The 18,115-nt window shown below is 47.1% G+C and overlaps 6 protein-coding genes across 6 annotated transcripts; 2 read left to right on the top strand and 4 right to left on the bottom strand.

Annotated features, from left to right (window-relative positions):
• Positions 1 to 148: 148 nt before the first annotated feature.
• On the bottom strand, positions 149 to 1,389 carry GGS25DRAFT_176958 (kinase A anchor protein). Its single transcript, XM_049256601.1, has one exon. The coding sequence runs from the start codon at positions 1,110 to 1,112 to the stop codon at positions 366 to 368; it is 747 nt and encodes a 248-aa protein (XP_049118765.1). The 5' UTR covers positions 1,113 to 1,389; the 3' UTR covers positions 149 to 365.
• Positions 1,390 to 2,371: 982 nt separating this feature from the next.
• Positions 2,372 to 3,039, bottom strand: GGS25DRAFT_519293 (histidine-phosphotransfer domain, HPT domain-containing protein; the record flags this gene model as incomplete). Its single annotated transcript, XM_049263679.1, has 3 exons — positions 2,372 to 2,624; positions 2,764 to 2,942; positions 3,022 to 3,039. The coding sequence occupies 3 exons, from the start codon at positions 3,037 to 3,039 to the stop codon at positions 2,372 to 2,374; spliced, it is 450 nt and encodes a 149-aa protein (XP_049118764.1).
• Positions 2,764 to 3,741, top strand: GGS25DRAFT_480929 (uncharacterized protein). The gene is made up of 3 exons (XM_049260128.1): positions 2,764 to 2,942; positions 3,022 to 3,073; positions 3,150 to 3,741. The coding sequence occupies exon 3, from the start codon at positions 3,365 to 3,367 to the stop codon at positions 3,647 to 3,649; it is 285 nt and encodes a 94-aa protein (XP_049118763.1). The 5' UTR covers positions 2,764 to 2,942; positions 3,022 to 3,073; positions 3,150 to 3,364; the 3' UTR covers positions 3,650 to 3,741.
• A 5,283-nt stretch (positions 3,742 to 9,024) lies between these two features.
• GGS25DRAFT_176849 (uncharacterized protein) lies at positions 9,025 to 10,792 on the bottom strand. The gene has a single exon (XM_049256600.1). The coding sequence runs from the start codon at positions 10,630 to 10,632 to the stop codon at positions 9,529 to 9,531; it is 1,104 nt and encodes a 367-aa protein (XP_049118762.1). The 5' UTR covers positions 10,633 to 10,792; the 3' UTR covers positions 9,025 to 9,528.
• A 452-nt stretch (positions 10,793 to 11,244) lies between these two features.
• On the top strand, positions 11,245 to 15,958 carry GGS25DRAFT_480897 (IkappaB kinase complex, IKAP component). Its single transcript, XM_049260127.1, has 5 exons — positions 11,245 to 11,610; positions 11,679 to 12,619; positions 12,666 to 13,451; positions 13,511 to 13,853; positions 13,902 to 15,958. Exons 1-5 carry the CDS (start codon positions 11,420 to 11,422, stop codon positions 15,616 to 15,618), a joined length of 3,978 nt encoding a protein of 1,325 aa, XP_049118761.1. The 5' UTR covers positions 11,245 to 11,419; the 3' UTR covers positions 15,619 to 15,958.
• Positions 15,808 to 17,809, bottom strand: GGS25DRAFT_176830 (uncharacterized protein). The gene is made up of 2 exons (XM_049256599.1): positions 16,868 to 17,809; positions 15,808 to 16,798 (listed from the first exon to the last, which is right to left on the bottom strand). Exons 1-2 carry the CDS (start codon positions 17,312 to 17,314, stop codon positions 15,998 to 16,000), a joined length of 1,248 nt encoding a protein of 415 aa, XP_049118760.1. The 5' UTR covers positions 17,315 to 17,809; the 3' UTR covers positions 15,808 to 15,997.
• Between the last annotated feature and the right edge of the window lie 306 nt (positions 17,810 to 18,115).

Here is an 18,115-nt window from a genome sequence, read left to right as displayed (position 1 = left end):
CTCCGAGGTTCCATGTTAGTATGATGTTACTTTACAGGACTTCAAATAACTATGTATGTATATATTACTACATACCTTGGAAATGAATACCCTAAAATGTTGCCTATAGTGGCGGCTCAAGTTCGGATGTATGTAATCGATTTACCCTATATGCATGGGCACATGCATGTACAAGTATTATTTACCTAATGTAACTATGTACTAGCACTGCTAAGCACATGTACGACATAAGGCCTTGAACACTCCCCTAACTTTAAAAATGTCAATTCCATCTTTTTTTTTTGCTAAACATTGAATATTCAACATTTTCATCCTTACCACGTAGGTCTGGTAACTTTGAACTTGAATATACTAACCACTGTATATCAAACCAGGTCAATCTCTGCTTCGACTTCATACGCCTCATCGCCGTCCTCTTGCTTCTTTGCGCCCATCCTACAAATCGCGATCTTCTCAACCGGCACATCCTCCATCCACACGAAGTCATCGTAGCGACTCAATATCCCGCGCGCATCGATCGTCAGCTTCCTGGACCTCCTCTCGCCTTTCCCTTTTCTCCCTTTGACGTATATCGTGTTCAGTATCGTGGCATGTAGCAGCATCGGCCGATTTTCCACAGCCATCAACCCGGCTTCCTGAAACGCAGACCGCAGGTTCTCGCAAAATTTCAGCAGCGTGCCCTCGGTGTCGACCGGCGAGGCAAACAACACCGAGGCATCCGATGTCTTCTTTGCCGTCGAGTGTAGGCCCTTAAGTGTTATGGATAGCAACGGACCCGATGGCTCTTTGCCTTTTTGGTTCGCTTCTTGAGCCAAACTTGCAGTAGTTGGAGCTACAACAGCTGCTTGAATGCTGGCTAAGATTTTACTCGGGCAGAGTTCCTTCAGTAGCGCCACCGCCTTCTCCCGCTCTTCGTCCTTAAGAAGGCTCATGACACCGATGGTTAGGTGCAGCGTCCCCAGCGGCCGAACAGCCTGCTCCGGTATAGCAAAGCTTTCCGGGCTAGTCACATCCGCCTTGAAAGCTGATAGATTTACCGAAAGTTGATGGCGAGATGCTCCCGTGACAAGTGGTAAGCATAAGAAATGCGTCGGTGATGGTCGTGGCGGCATATTGACGATTCAGTGAATTGTTTGAATCTACCTGCTGGGTATGCAACTTGCCCAGGTAGGTTTGGTAGGCACATATGTATGCGGCCTGCAAGCGAGGTTCGGGTCTGATGATTGCGAATCAGTCAACAAAACATACATACCTCGTGCATTGCGAATACGAAAGTATATACTTGCTCATACATTTTATGCTTCAAATCAAGTGAAGCAAATGAAATTTGATGTGGAAATATTATAATTCCTAAGGTGTGTGGCTGAGTACATAGATCGTCTCGGCGAAGAAGACTCACCGGATATCGTAATATGATACCTACATATAGCTATAAGTTAACTTGTCGATTTGAGAAGGTACTGTATAATCTGCCTGATATGTAGGCACTCAGGACCCTGAAATTAAGTTGCAACCACTCTAGGCATTCCACGTGTAAGCTGAATGCTCTTTAAAGAAGAGTAGGTCTCTTCCTACCTACCTCGGTACATACATACCTAGGTAGATATGTAGTACATAGTAGTATGTAGCTTCTTACATACATGTACGTCTAAAGCCTGGGCATTACTCAATACTTCACTACAAGGATAAATCCATAACTATTGCAAATCACTCTAGACCTGAAGCCGGCGATCTGCATTGGCCACGTACGGAGAAACAAGCACCGACGGTCCTGCGTCACAAGATCTCGAAATGAACATGAGAAATATGACGTAGGGGAGTACGTCAATAAACGCCCGCCAGCAGACATTGGGAAACCCTGGTTCGTGTTTTGAGGGGTTTGGCACTCCTAGTCCAACGTATGAGGTACGGTACGAGATAAAAACACTTGGGTTAGATCCACGGAGGTGAAAACAGATATATTAGGTAGGAAGCGCAATTTGCATGTCTGATCGTATGAAGCATTTTTGCTTCCCAAGACCGGCCTTGACGATCATACTCTTTTTTATCGTCTACCGGTTCGCGCCCAACCATCCGCGTGCATTAGAACTGTCAGAAGAAAGTAAACTGGTCTCTAGCCGATGATTCGATGTTGTGAAGTACGAGGTAATTGGCGTGGGGTATATCTCAAGTCAACTGATAGATAGGTAGAATTAACGGCAGCCTCTCCTTCCCTCCTCTGACGACGAGCAGCCTTCATTTCTAATGATGCTCGAAGTCCTTAAGTAGCGGTCGCACCTAGTGAAGGGTTCATGCGATAGCCATGGTCGTTCAGGTCGATCGCACACGACAACTCGTGGTCAAACACCATTTCCGGTCCTACATCCGCCGACTAGGTGGTGCTGAAGAAATTCTTGAGCGTTTGCTCTACATCGGCATATTCTGCCTTGACCGTCTTAAGTGTCTCCGTAACTCGGGTAAGGCAAAGCGTCTCATCCGTCTCCGGTGTGCCGTCGAGGTTTTCCTTCTTGCCGTATCGCTGGATTTTCTCACAGCTGTCCTTGACCTTGGTTAGGCCAAGCGTCGCAGAAGAGCCCTTCAAGAAATGGCCGAGTCGGTACAGCTCCTCAAGATTTCGAGACTCCCTACATTAGATGAAAAGAAAAGGGTCAAATTAGCTTCTATAGTATGGATGAAAGAACCGGTGAGATCGGTGTTAAAATGAATTGTGGTTATAGCTAGTAGCCATGAGCAGGCGAAACGTTAGATTCCTGTAGGACTTACAAGGCCGTGTCCATTTTCTCAAAGGTCTCCTCGGCCTGCTCAAAGAAACCAAAGACAATGGATTTACTGAATTCACGGTCATCCTCACTATCGTCCATCTCTAGAATCTGACTAAAAGTCACGATGTCGATCGCATCCCCAAGGTCTGGTAGGTTGCTGGTGTCATGAACATCATCGCTCTGTTGCGCGGGCAGACGCAGACAATTTGTCAGTCATTTGCCTAATTTGTATTTGTTGGCAGTGGATCCTCATTCATACCTGATCGTTAGTAGGCATGATGCCAGGCCGTACTGCTGTAAGAGAAGGGCTCCTGAAAGACAAGGCCGGTCAGACAAAGCAAGGGTTGGTCGTGACGAAAAGGAGCCTTCAAGATGAGCCAGACTCACAGATGGGCGTAGCGGAAGATAGCAAGTAGTAAAATTGGGCGAATATGCCTTGGGAGAAAGGTCGTGTGGGATGGTTCTGAAAAAAAAAACCGCGGTGACTTTAACCACTCTAGTGTTGTCGAAGAATATTTAGGTGGGGTCTGTTTCGGTAGGAAGGGGGAAGTGATGGTGATGGGTAATTCTAATGGTAATGGTAATGGTAATGGTAACGAGTGATGGATATGGTATGGTTATGGTTATGGTTATGGGTTATGGATTACTATGGTAGTATGTATGGATTATTGGGTTATGGGTTCAAATGGGTTATGGATTATGGGCTACATATGTGCTATGTGCTATGGGCTTTGGGCTATGGGCTATGGGCACGGAGTATGTCAGTTGGTGTATGTCGGTGGTGTCGGTGGTGTCAGTGGGTGATGGGGCAGCAGGTCGCACACAGTGTATGCATTTATTTGCTTAAAAGTCGAGATTATTCGCTTGTCGGCATCTATGCCGAATAATAATAATATACATGTATTGTACTTACTTGCGCTTGGATTTAAAATACCAAAACTTGAGTCACTTGGGTCACCTTACATATGAAATGGGCAGGTAGACAAGCCTGGCAAGCCTGGCAAGGTAGGCAAGGAAGGTTATGTACATTTTCAAAGATCCAATGTAATGATTTTTTTTGGCTCAAAATATCATATGTATGTTATACTATTGATGTACATATCATTACATACAAGTTGATACAACATGGTAGGTGAGGGAATGCATTGTGCTACCTAACTTAGGTACAAGATAGGTACTGCATGGAGTACTACATACATGTAAATATTTCAATTTGTTCTAGGCGGTACATTGGAATACTAGGTGCATGGATTATCTTAGGCAAAGTCCAGCGCACGGCGGTTACAGTTTTTGCGTACCTGAGGGGTTCCGTCAGGGTCTAAGAGACAACGTCACTGCCGCAGAATCATGCACTTAAGCTACTAGTACATAGGAAGGTACAATACATACATGATCCGCAACCTTACGTACAGCACTGGATGCCACTGATGAGAGTCGCAGTACATACATGTACCTAGTAGTTACGAGGTATCTTCTACCTTTCCAACGTACATACTATCAGTGATGTATGTAGGATATCCGCCTAACATTGAACATTGATTGAACCTTAAACTGTGCAATGAATGCTTCAATGTTCCTAGCAGCCTACATAATGTAGACATGGAAACCCAGTAACTACATCAAGTAGAATAAAAAGAAAAGACACCGTTGACGCTATTAAATAGGCTGATAAATACCCTAAGGTTAGGTAGCTAAGCTACATAACAAAGAATGCTGCAAAGACTCAAGACTTTTAAGCAAAGACAACCTTGCTCATGATCGTCGACCCTATTCAAAAGAAAATAAACGATTTTAGTGGTGTCGGTGGATCAGTGGGTTTGTCTCTAACGGGTTAACCCTCTACTAAATCCGACCATCCATTTTCTAGACTCCTAACTATCGTGAAACCCAGTCTATTGAAGGGGTCTGGGGGCTACGATCATTACTAAAACAACCAAACGCACCTATGAGAGGTGCACTACGCCCTATCCGCCATACCTGCGCCAGAAGATTGACACGGCATTACATCTATCGTACCAACCGAGGGCAGGAAGGATCTAGGGGATTCAATGTGGGATGACAGGAGAAGGGATGGATGTTTGATGATATTGTATACCTACATACCCATCTAATCATCTAACCTATAGCCATCTGCTCGTCAGACTCGTCTACCTACCTACCTACCTACCTACCTACCTACCAGGTCCTACCTCATACCTACCTAGGTGGGTAGGTATTTATTTAAGCTCACCTCACCACTAGGCATTTCCTCCTTACATGTTTCCGGACCCCTGAGCGCGCGATATCATTAGACAGGCTCGTCATCCTCGTTTCCAAATTGGCGAGCACCCGTGCCTATTTAGCTGCTTAGTACCACTAAGTATCTCCACGAGTCCACCCTCTCGTCTTGGCCGGACTTGATGTCCATGACTATCATGAAGCCGAATATTCCCCGTCAACGTTGCCTGGCATGATCAGGAGGGAAGGTGACGAGAAGACCAGAAAGCCTCACCAGGCTCGTGTGCCCACCATTCAGCACATTGCTAGCATCGCTGGAAGCTTCTGTGATCGACATTGACGCATCTCCCCCCTACGGGCCTGCGCTACAATCATATTGCATATTTGCCCCGGTTTGCTTGCGTCTTTACTCTTTAGGGCACAAGCGAATCCTGGACTTGCATAGTTGCACTCCCGCCAAGCTAATCCTACCAATTAATGGTGTCACTATTCAAGTCTCATGCCCCTCGCCGATTTCAAAGTGTCGCGGATACTTTTAGGTAGGCAGAATCACAGCTGTGCTATCATGTAAATCGGAGTGCTCAAGATACGGACATTGTGCTACAGCACGCAGTTAAACTACCTAGCCACGGCATGATTCTTGCAGACATCAGGTCGCAATTACAAATGTTACCATGTCCGGTTACTTTTTAGCCCTCGAGCTCCGCAGCTATGTGTTAAGTATGTATAATATCTGAATTCAAAATTGCCTTACCTATATTATTGGCACTATCAAGGTGGAAATATGCATACTAGTATATAGGGCAACAAAGCCGTAGGTATTTCTCTTTTCATCACCTTCGTTCCTATTTGGTGGAACAAATCCAACAAAAAAATAGAATCGATGAACGCATGTTCATGTCTACCAATACAAGACGGCCCGTTATCTTTTATCTAAGGTTAAAAGAAGTCTCAGGCTTAAAGGCTTACTCGTCACAATGTGAGAAGTGACGCAGGGTCTTTTTAAAATCAGTAGGCAGCCACGCCGAAAGAAAAGAAAGATAGAACAATTAAGGGGGGGTGGAGGAAAAGCTTCTTGATGCCATGAGGAGTCTAATGAGGACGCTTAAAAGTGATAATAAAGTATTTTATTGATTTGAAAAAATGATTTGTAACATCAAGTGTTTGTACTACTAGTAGTATTTCAAAATTCATACAGAAAGGAAAGTAACTCGTGCCCCCCCTGCCTGTGCACCCCTCAATTCATCGCGAACCCCTCCACGACAAAGTTCGCGCCCCCTGCACCGAGGGCTTGGTCACGTTGTTTGATTCTCGAAGCTTTTCCGAGTCCCCACAATGCATCTGATGTCCAAGTGGGGGGAGGACTTTGAATCGGGAAAACGTCATAGTCCAGACCCTGGATTCCCTCCCGTGTGACGTGCCACAACACACAGTGCCGCGCACACCTTCAAAAGATCATTCGATAGCCTGTTATCTGCATGATATGTACATATACCATAGAACAATAACTACCTACACATATTACATACCAATTACTAAGTAACATATTACTAATACTACCTACTAGTAGTGTACCTAGTAATAGTTAAGTAGACTTGGATCTACTTTCTCTACTTTCTCAAAGACCTCAAGAGTGCTCTTCTCAAAGGCTGCATGCAACCTAAACATGAGATGGATGCAAACTCACGTACATATTCTAATAATGTCAGGATTGAACGGATAGGTTTTCGGATAACCCTAAAAGGGCAAAAGAGGAGCAGATCTCCCTCCCTTTCTTCCCGCGGCTCTTTCATGTATTCAAACCTCGAAAAAAAAGAGAGAGAGATCAATAAAAAATCAGGTGGGGTTTTTCTTTCCATTTAGTGTTCGCTAATGATGAAGAGACCCTACGGATATAACAGTGAATAACAAGTTCGGCGTCATCGTCCTTATAGACCCAGACATTCGCCGAACTAATTTCATAGATGGTCTTTTGCTTCGAGCCTTTGACTAACCTAGGCTAGTTCCCGAAGTTCCCAAATAACTCAGTTAGCCGCAATAAGGGGGCGGAAAAGGGGATTATGTACCCTACATACCTACCTACATGTAAGGCATTCGAATTCTCTTATGAGTCTTATCACTACATATCACTGTCTAGTATCTACTAGTCACAAAGTCACCAGGTGGGGGGGTCAAGACCGTCAAGTTCAATCATCAATGCGGTACCTAGTGGTACATAGTATGCAGTATTGGCCTAACCTAACACCGGTAGCAGCAGCACCAGGGGGGCCATGCCGCTTTAATACAACCGCTTGTGCCTTTGTCTTAGTTCCTTTTTTTTATTCACATAAGTGCTCGGATATCAAAAGATGTCTGACCTTTGACCCCCGACCTCAATAAGCTCACAAGTCGCTTGTGATCTAGAATCAACTGAATTGCGCCAGTTGTCTTGATTAGCCTTGCTCATTCATATCCGCGCAACTAAATGTGTTGGGATACCGCGTGGGCATATCACACGATGTCGGCATGTTAGGTCAAGGAGCCACGTGATCTCTTGCGGCTCCTAGGTATCTTCAAAGATATTACATGCCTAGGTAAGGTACCTTACTTTGATGAGGCTGACGCTACCTAGTTGCAGACGTAATCTGATTTTGATGAAGTCATATTTCTTACGAGAGCTATACCCTGGAAAGCAGCCCTATCCCTTTTTTGTTCACGTGGTAGAGAGGTACTTATCTATAAGCACTTACTTCCAAACTTCAAAGTCTTATATCAACATTAAACACCGAATCTAACAATACATGGTAAAGTTCATGCTATCACGGGGCCTTTTTACATAAAAGAAATTTACGAAGATAAAAAAAAAGATTTGCCTACATGGCCCCCCCTTTTACAAAAAGAATGCGCATATAACACTAACGTAGACAATCACCGGTGTACATACCATCAAGTAGGACAAATTAGTGTGTGCCTTCACCGAGAAGGGTAATCCCGGGATCTTCAGTTCGAACAGCTGACGATTCCCGGAAATTTATTTCACGTACCATCCCAAATATGCTTCAGCTAGATCTTTGGAATTAAGTCCGGGTTCGCAATACCCTGAATTTGTTAATCCGAGGTCTAGCTGTGTGGTTTTGTGGTATTACATACATGAATTGGCTAGGGGGGAGGACTCGGAGGAGACAGGGAGGTATGTATGTACATATATTAGTGCCCGCCAAATCTTCAGTCTTTACCCGATGTTATACTTACTTATATAATCACTTATAGTATTGAACTAAAAGGATAATATCCTATTCGCTTATTCACTTACAATAATAAGATATCTACATATATAGCCCAGGGTTGAACTCATCGGGACGCGACCCCCTTAGCCGACATCGAACTCCTATTTTCAGCCGCATAGCTCTTTTTTTTTTTTTTTTTTTTTTTGAAAACACCATATTTCCATCATTGCATAGGTACCTATAAACTAAACTGAGTTCATTAACTAACCCAAGCCGGAGCAAAAGCAGCGGACTCGCTAGACCCAACTTAGTCGAGTACACTTTACTTGCCACCATCAATGGTATGTAGAGTAGACTGGCTCCTGATCTACCTTTTACTATTATAGTATACCAGTTCTAATGGTCACTCGACATCCGTTCTCGGGACCAAGGGCAAAAAAAAAAATAAAAAAAAAAAAATAATTCACGTCTCTCTCTCACCCATACCATTGGTACCTAATAACCCTTCCCTACCACCTTTCGTCCAACCCCCATCCATTGTGCGAGGTTGGGTATCCAGGTTCCAGGTAGGCAGGTATGCTATGTGTGTATGTACAGCATGCCGAGAGAGCCTCGATCGTACACATGATCGGCTGCAGTTACTATGAGTAAGGGAAACATTGTTCTAGCCCTGCTCCAAAACTTTAGCAGCTGAACGAGTCTCGCTGCGGGTTGGCTTCTGAAGATGTCATACCCATGGCTTTTATTTTTATTTTTTCCCCGCACCGCATCTCTTTACCTATACATAGATGGCCTACCTTACGTATAGTATCTAGTAGTTGGGTACGGAGGTTAAAAAAGGCCCATCCAGGTTAGAGATGTCGGGCTGCACAATCATAGCAAGGGAGACATATCCGTAACACTCCTGTGATACGTAGGTTATCTTGGTTTGTGCTCTGATTTGCAGCTATTCTGCTTGGGCTGTCATTCTTTAGCGGGATCCCCGGGCCTTAGGCCGTCGTGGTTCTGACATACGCATCAGACATCCCTATAGGTCCCAACCCAAAAATCAAGGGCAGGTTGGCAATCTAAAGGGGAAAAGACTATACTCTATTCTTAGTAGCGGATTATCATTGCTAGGCCCATATATATGTATATCCAATTTTCTTGCGCCCAAAGGAAGCAAGCTTCCGTCGTGGAGTGGCTTCTCAGCGCAGCTGCGGTGTTACTATCAAACGCGACAGTCAGCTGTCAACATTATGCGTTTGGCCCGCTTATGGACATGGTATTATAGCATGAAATGCCATGCCATCTTAGTGAATCGTATTCTCCGCAGAGAATTGCCAGCAAGCCAGCCTTGGGTCCTATAGCAACACTTTGGATGCTACTGTCAAAAGCCATGCCGCATCTTGCCAACCACCTTCGTCTAGCTTTGGCGGTGGGATTCGTTCCTCTGGAACATTAGAGAAGCCTTCGAAATCCGCGGTGCTTGCACTTCGTGGAAGATGGCTTCCTTCTGTCTCGCCATCGGACAAGTCTCCATCAGCAGCATCCGAATCTTCGTCGTTCTCCTCAACAGAAAATAAAGACCACATCCACGAACCCACTCCCCCATTCTTTCTATAAACCAGTCTTCGCACAGCTGCCTCGTCCTCTATGCTTGTATCTAGCTCGAAAGATTCAAGCTTCTCGTCTAGCCCTACGAAATCCGGCCCTTGTATGGATTCTTCTCCAGACACTTCTTGACCGAAATAACCATCCTGTGCACTGCGCTCGCCGGGCGTCCTTAGATGGGTTATATTTCCAATCCTGCTATGTGATCGGCTTCCATGACGACTGGTCAAGGGAAAAACATCCTCCTCTGCGTTTGTCAGACTACCTCGACGACTGCTCCGTCTGCTCGCAAGTTCTCTTTCCCGGGCAAGTTCTCTCTCATAAGCTTCGTCTTCCACGTTATGCATGCCAGTTAGACTAGTTGAGCTTTCTCTTGAGATAAGCCAGGCCTGGCCTTTGGACTCTCGCGTGCCGGAGCTAATCAAAGCCCCTGTACGCAGTACCCAATCGTTGTCGCCTCCCTCTTTAGCGTTGGGCAATGCGTGATGACGTGGAAGAGGAGATGATGGGCCTAGGCCAGTGCGTCTTGCATGCGATGCAGTAAGATGGGTCGTAGATTTGCTTTTTGGAAGATTCGCATTCAAGACGTCATGGGCGGATGCGCGACGGCGGCTAGGTGAGTTGGCTCGCGTTCGAGAAGGGGACTGCAAGAGCCTAGGTGTGGTAGGGGCGGATTTCCCCTGAAGGTAGGAAACATTATGTTGAAACGCAGATACTTCAAAATCGGGGAGGTCTTCGGGGTCGGTCAGGGGAAACTTGGACGTGAGGGGCGCGAGAGAGAGGTGGTGGAGGTTCGTAGATGATCTGTTTTTTCGACGTGCCTGGTTGGCGTGTTGCTTGTACGCGACATCCATCGTACGATTTAATGCTGAGGAGAAATCTCGAATACTATCTCTGCAATATCTCTGCAATATCTCTGCAAAGGATAATTCAAAGTAGTGGTAACGTATAAACAGATCCCAATTGGCAAGACTACAGTAATGATTCAAGGTTGGTCCGAGATTGGCGAGAATCCGGAGCCACCTACGAGTTTTGACAACCAGAAAGACAGGAATTGGGACAATCAATGACTTGCAGATCAAAGTACGGAGATGGAGTACTACTAGGTATGTAGTAGGTAGTTATGGAGTAAGGTGTGCCATCAGGCCCATCACTGCCATGTGGATAACAGGTGCTAAAGCTTAAGGAGAAGCTTTGACCACTCACTGACCGTTAACGGTTTCCGTTGTTCAATGTTCCGGCTATTACCTTGTAGAGACTAGTTACCTAACGGTTAGAGTTGCTTTCCGAGGTTCAGCGGTTCAACCGTTCAAGACTTTTTCAAAAACTTTAATCACATCACATTGCGCTAAGACGTATCGGAGATAACTACCTAGTAGTGCCCGCCACATATGTACATGTAAGATACATGCATCTAGCCAATGTAGCCAATGTAGCCAATGAATGTACTAGGTACAGTATTAATAACTAGCACAAAACTTTGATCGCACGGCCTTCTAGTCCTTCGTCATTCCTAAAGCCATCAGTCTAAACCACCCACTACATACTACATACTACATACTATGTAGTCACTTACAAGGTAAATAAATACTAGGTACGCTGCGTTGACATAGCTCTCACAGCTCGTGGCCACTTCTCAAAATGCGTAATCTACGCAACATTCGATATAATGCTTGGAGACCATCGACTGACTTGGATGGGGAAACTATCACATCGACATGTTGGGATCCTGCCAAGGATGAAATCTTATGTACCTTTGGTCCAAGAGAGCAAGATGGTCACATTCGTCTGGTGAGGATTTTAGAGCATGTGAGGGCTTCTTCTATTGACATGTGAGTTTGCGCCATCTTCCGAAGATACTGGCCGTCCTGTGTTACTTATCATTTGAACCTACCTCCAGCGAATGTCAAGATGTTGCCTCATGGGATGCTCCAAGTCCAAATCCAGACTTGGCTGTGGATAAGATCATAAGTTTGCATCATTTTAGCGATACTCTTACAACATGTCTGGTCCTCGAAGGGGGCGATATAGTCATCGTCCAAGAATCAGATGGCATGAACCCTCAACAGGGAGTCCATATCGAAATCATGGGATCCATAGATGAGGGTATCACCGCTGCAAGCTGGTCTCCAGATGAAGAACTACTAGCCATTACCACCAAGGCGAACACCATGGTTTTCATGAGTCGTGGCTTTGATCCTATATCGAATATGACCATGGCTGCTGACGACCTGAAAGCGTCCAAGCACGTCTCTGTCGGCTGGGGTAAGAAAGAAACACAGTTCCAGGGCAGGGGTGCCAAAGCCCTTCGGGACCCTACAATACCAGAAAAGGTAGACCAGGGCGTCCTTAGCCCCCATGATGATGGAAGTGTCATTATTAGCTGGAGAGGCGACGGGGCATACGTTGCGGTCAACTCCATCGAGGCAGGCATCCGTCGAGTCATTCGGGTCTACTCTCGAGACGGTGTCCTTGATAGCGTGAGTGAGCCTGTTGATGGCATGGAGACTGCCTTGAGCTGGAGGCCAGCCGGAAATTTGATGGCAGGCATACAACGCCTCGAGGACCGCGTAGATGTCATCTTTTTCGAGAGAAATGGTTTGAGACATGGGCAATTCTCGCTGAGAGCCCCTGAAGACCGAACACTCGCCGAGGACAAGATACGACTAGAATGGAACTCAGACTCTACAGTGCTAGCCGTCACCCTTGACGACCGGATTCAACTTTGGACTATGGGAAATTACCATTGGTACCTAAAACAGGAAATTCTCACGGAAAAGCGGCCTCTTTGCCTTACATGGCATCCCGAAAAGCCGTTGCGTTTTGCCTCAGCTGTCTCAAGTACGTTTCAATATATCGATGCATTTTAGCGCTAACATGATCGCAGGTAAGCTATTGCTCGCAGAATACATCTTTGAAATAACTCGTGGGTCTCTTACGCCGCCCTACGACCACGGAGCAGTTGCCGTGATAGACGGGAAGACACTCAAACTCACCCCCTTCCGGACCGCCAATGTTCCTCCTCCAATGTCCTTGTTCGAACTACATGCATCGTCGCCTATTATCGACGTGGCTTTCTCCCCTGCAAATACATTCATGGCTGTCCTTCACCAAAATGGGGTAGATGTACACGAGTGGAGAATGAAAGAGCACCGCTCTTTGGCTCCATCGTTGGTGGGTAGTGTGACTTTTACCAAGGATAATTCAGGTGAAGAGTGTATGCCTCTGCAAATCGCCGTCACTGAGAATAGTGTTGTTCATTGCCTCGGGTTCGAAAATGGGCCGGTGATCCAATCACATCCCTTTGATCCGACTACTGGCGAATTCTCCTCCAATTCAAGTATCTATGCAGGTTCCATGTTTGGATTTGTGCGCTTAACTCAAGCAGGATCCACCGATGTGCTTGCTCAGGATTGCATTGGCAGGCTTCATGGCGTTGTGAACCAGCAGGATGAGCTATACTCAACTCGCCTTCCAGTTCAGCTTCCATGGAGCGAAATCGTCGACTTGGCTGGAAACGTCATCGCTGTTGGGTTATCTAGAAATGGTCATCTATATGCAAATTCTCGCCTCTTGCTCAAGAATTGCACATCTTTCTTAGTCACACCGGCTCATCTCATAGTAACGACTACAACTCATCTGGTCAAATTCATCCACCTGGTTGACGTTAACAGTATGTCCTTGGAATACCGTTATTATTTTTTGTAGCTAACTCATTTTGTATTATTGTAGGCTTGGAGGTACCGCCAGATGATCCCGAAAACGATGAGAGATGCAGGAGCATTGAGAGAGGTGCACGGCTTGTAACAGCAATGCCTACAAACATGAGTCTGGTTATGCAGATGCCTCGAGGGAACCTGGAAACTATCTATCCTCGAGCCATGGTTGTGGCGGGCATAAGACAGCTAATCGATGCTAAAGATTATGGAAAAGCATACTCACATTGTCGCACTCAGCGTGTAGACATGAATATCCTTTATGACCATAGACCTCAGCAATTTCTCGAAAATGTTGGGCTCTTCTTAGACCAGCTTGAAGACGTCTCATATATCGACCTTTTCCTCTCGTCTCTTCGGTAAGTCATCATATACATACCCCTAAGTTCAAATCTAACGCAAGATAGTGATGAGGACGTCACACAAACAATGTACAGAGATACGAGAGGCGTAAGGAACCAAGAACCACCCGAAAATACTCCTAATGGAACGGTCGTTGGTAGTACTCAAGGTGCTTCTAAGGTCAACACAATCTGTGATGCAGTGCTATCCCATCTCCAGTCACATAAATTCAAGGGCCACGGAACACTGCAGAATATCATTACCGCCAATGTCTGTAAAGTACCACCAGCATATGAGGACGGTTTATTGGTTATTGCCTCTCTACTCCAGGAAGACGAACAACTTGCCGAGAAAGCTGTTGAACATATCTGCTTCTTAGCCGATGTCAACACGCTATACGATGAAGCCTTAGGTCTCTACCACCTAGATCTAGCACTTCTAGTCGCACAACAGTCGCAAAGGGATCCTCGAGAGTACCTGCCGTTCATTCAAAATCTGCACCAACTCCCTGAGCCAAGACGGAGATTTTCTATTGATGATCACTTAGGCCGTCACGATAAAGCCTTGACACATCTACAATCTACTCATGCGCACAAGGAAGCCCAAGAATATACAGTCAAGCATGCCCTCTATACTACGGCGTTAAAACTGTACCGCTATGATCAACCAAACCTGACCACCCTCATCGGCCTCTATGCGACATACCTTGAGACCAAGTCTCGATTCCGAGAAGCAGGACTCACGCACGAATCCCTCCACGATTACGCGTCAGCTACAAGGTGCTATCGCGCCGCCGGTACTTCTTGCTGGCGCGAATGTCTCTACACGGCGCAACAACAAGACCCTCCTTTATCCCCCGACTCCTTCAACGATCTCGCCTCGACCCTCGTCGAAGCACTTTACGAAGCGAAAGACTATGCATCCGCGGCCGCCATCCACCTCGACCACCTCAATTCCCTCGAGAACGCCATCCCCTGTCTGTGCAAGGGTTACCTCTTCGCCGACGCTATGCGCCTTGCGGCGCAGCGCGGGTGCCCTGCCACAATTGTGGACTCGGGACTCGCGGACGCGCTGGGGAGCAGCACCGAGTTCTTTGCAGACTGCAAGGCTCAGCTGCGTGCGCAGGTGCCACGAATTCTCGACCTGCGCCGGCGCGCCGCCGAGGACCCCCTCGGCTTCTATGAGGGCGAGCGTGCCGGTGGCGGCGGCGGTGACATCCCCGACGACGTATCAGTGGCGGCTAGTTCGCGTATCAGCACGAGCGCGAGCCTGTTCACGCGGTATACGGGTAAAGGAGGCGGTAGCGTGGGCACGGCTGGAACAGGGGTCAGCCGGGCGACGAGTAAGAACCGCAAGCGTGAAGAAAAAAAGCGTGCGCGCGGCCGCAAGGGCACCGTCTACGAGGAGGAGTACCTCGTCAACAGCGTCCGGCGGCTCGTCGAGCGCGTCGAGGCCATGCGGTCCGACGTCGAAAAGCTCATCGCCGGACTTCTTCGCCGAGGCATGCACGAGCGCGCGCGCGCCCTGGAGACGCTGGCCGCGGAGGTCATCGACGCTTGTACGGTTTCTATCAAGGAAGTCTTCGTTGCTCCTGGTAGCAACAAGGGAGGGGAGGAGCAGAAGAGCAAAGGTCAAGCAGTTGATGGCGAGGATGGAGATGGGAATGGGGAGTGGAGGCACCTGGGCGCGGACGCGGTGTTCTACGAGAACCTGGAGGCGGCGTGGAGGAAGCAGGAACCGCCTGTTATCAAGGCGATGGAGAGACTTGCGTTATTGGCATAGCATACTAAGGCACGGGCATAAAGGGGGTTTGGCTATAGTGGGGTCAGGGGTTGGTTGGTTGGGTGGATGGATGGATGGACGGGGTAGGGAAAATGGCCAGAAGAAAAAATATATGGTGGGAAGACGGATCTCATATCACATGCATGCATTTTCGATACATTTTTTCAACCCGTTAAAACGTAAAACAGGCAAATATGAAGAAGGGTGCAGAAATCGATTCGTTCGTACGTGCTGCTACTACTTCTTCTTCTGCTTACTTTCTTTCTTTCTTTTCTTTTCCTTCCTTTTATTTAGGTGGGGTCCTCATAAATGCATTTCGTTATATACAGTTATGTTACAGGTCTAAATGGCATCTATTATCCTACATTCCAACCGGGCCTTATGGCGTCGACGAGGAGGAAGGAGGATCTGATGATGATGACGGTGGTGACGATGAGGAGGAGGATGGCTCCACGTTCGACTCTGTGGGGGGAGGAGGTATAGGTGCTTCGGCTGCTGGTTGCTCTGGGGAACTACTGCTGCTGCTATCCGCGGCGGTGGAGGTTGTAGAAGCCTCTGGTAAAGCGAGCCCCGCATTCCGCGTCCTCTCCATATTCCTGGCCATGACCTCGCCAATCTTCTCGAGCATCTCGATGGTGAGGCGGGGCTTGCCCTTCTTCTTCTTGTTCGCGCGCTCGGCGCGGTGGAGTTCCTGCAGGGGCGTGCGCATGGTATCCATGAGCTTCTTCCGGTCTTCCTTGGCCTTTTCCTCGGCCTCAAGACGGGCGATGTACTCGGGCTCGTGGCGCGTGCGGAAGCGACTGTACTTGTTGCGAAGCTCGTCTATGACGGAGGGGGGGAACGGGGGCCGTAAGAGAGTTGGTCGGAAGGTCTTTTCTTCGACGTCGATCCGGAGGGTGTCGCACTTATAATCTTTGTACTCGGCCTCTTCTTTCTTGGGCCACGGGATCGATACGTTGAGGCCGGGAACGATGCGCGACCACCGCGACTTCCCTGAGAGTCGGTCGTGGATGAGCCCCTTGTGAACTAGTTGGTTGATTATGACGTCTCGGGTGATGCCCGTTTCGGGGTCCTTGATCGGGTGGACGAGACGGATAGCGGAGATGGATATAGGGAGTTCTATATTAAGGACGGGTGGGTCGTTTTCTCCGCGTAGTTCTGCTTGTACTCGAAGATTGCTCTGCATTAAGGTAAAAATCCGTATTAGCTATCCAAGCTTGCTCTCCTGTCACATAAGGGAGCATTTTACCTTGTTTAGTCCATCGACAATGACCTCAGCTTTGGTCTCGTCGATCCTCGAAATCTTCCCGATGCGACCCTTATCCGGACCATCAATTAGCACCACCCTGTCCCCTACGGCGAGGTTCAAGTTAACAGCGCCGCCGGCCCACTGGCAACGGCGATTGCGCATAGCAAGGGTGATGCGGCCGTATGTAGCGTATCGAGTCTCATGGATGGCGCCCTTCGCACCAGCCCATTCGCCAATGTCTCGCCTTGGTGCTAGGGGGCCCAAGTTCCAATCGTCTTTTACGGCTTGTTTTGCTTTGGCAAACTCTTCGCGGGCCATGGAAATCTGCTGCCGTTGTTCCTCTGACTGCTCCTTTTTTTCCTTTTTGAACACCTTTAAATCTTTCGCCTTGGTCCGCTTGGCGGCCACCCGCTCGGCGGTGGCCACGCGGCGGAGGATCTTTTGCATTTTCCTATTACTTCTTCTTCTTCTTTTTGAATCAATTCGGTCGAGGGGGGTGGAGAGAAGAAGAAGAAAGCAGAAGAGGTGGGGGGTTGTGGGGGAATTGGAGGGGTTGTGTATATTTTCTTGTTCCTTCTTTCCCTCACAAGTTCATCTCGTGCCCTCCAAACCCAAAATTTTGGCGGCTTTCGAGGTTGAATAACTCATATGGGTCCAATGGCCAATGCGTTTATTCAATTGGTCCACTTGAATTGAGAAAAAAAAAAGCCCTGTTCCATTTGACTTTGACTGGGGGATGGATAAGATGCCCCGGAAAATCTTAAAATCCGGCAATTCACTCCAAGGTCATTAGGCCCCACATCATCATTGATGGGCTTGCCCTTTCAAGATGTCGGTGAATCTTGCATCTTGCGAGCATGGATTTTTTATAACTAAGCTTGCAAGCTTCTTATCAAAATTGGATTCACTCTTATCCAATCTTTGATGTAATTACCAAATTTGTCTTGCAACAATGCAATAATGCAACTAAAAAGCTCTTTTACATACATATGTACATACATATATTGGCACATCCATACTATTAGTAGTACATCACAAGCTCTAACTATTGATTGCCGAACATATGTATGTATGTAACAGTTTAGCTACTGTAGCTTTTCTTGTAGGTACTATGACAGTATTGTGCCTCTCGTCTTGTCCAGCAAGATATCACAATGAGATATCACATTGTGCTACGGAAGCCTGCTCCAAACTTCACAGATAGTTGAACCATCTATCGGATTCTATCCACTACGCCGGAACTTTGGT

The sequence above is a fragment of the Hypoxylon fragiforme genome (assembly GCF_022984875.1).
Source record: "Hypoxylon fragiforme strain CBS 206.31 chromosome Unknown GGS25scaffold_3, whole genome shotgun sequence".
Taxonomy (NCBI): domain Eukaryota; kingdom Fungi; phylum Ascomycota; class Sordariomycetes; order Xylariales; family Hypoxylaceae; genus Hypoxylon; species Hypoxylon fragiforme.
This window is presented reverse-complemented; position numbering and strand designations above follow the sequence as displayed.

Bases quoted from the DNA above. Each gene is read 5' to 3' on its own strand.
- GGS25DRAFT_176958 (XM_049256601.1), bottom strand. From the start codon at position 1,112: ATGCCGCCACGACCATCACCGACGCATTTCTTATGCTTACCACTTGTC.
- GGS25DRAFT_480929 (XM_049260128.1), top strand. From the start codon at position 3,365: ATGGATATGGTATGGTTATGGTTATGGTTATGGGTTATGGATTACTAT.
- GGS25DRAFT_176849 (XM_049256600.1), bottom strand. From the start codon at position 10,632: ATGGATGTCGCGTACAAGCAACACGCCAACCAGGCACGTCGAAAAAAC.
- GGS25DRAFT_480897 (XM_049260127.1), top strand. From the start codon at position 11,420: ATGCGTAATCTACGCAACATTCGATATAATGCTTGGAGACCATCGACT. The intron at 11,611-11,678 runs GTGAGTTTGCGC...ACCTACCTCCAG, and splicing joins AGGGCTTCTTCTATTGACAT to CGAATGTCAAGATGTTGCCT. The intron at 13,452-13,510 runs GTATGTCCTTGG...GTATTATTGTAG, and splicing joins CCACCTGGTTGACGTTAACA to GCTTGGAGGTACCGCCAGAT.
- GGS25DRAFT_176830 (XM_049256599.1), bottom strand. From the start codon at position 17,314: ATGCAAAAGATCCTCCGCCGCGTGGCCACCGCCGAGCGGGTGGCCGCC. The intron at 16,799-16,867 runs GTAAAATGCTCC...ACCTTAATGCAG, and splicing joins TTGTCGATGGACTAAACAAG to AGCAATCTTCGAGTACAAGC.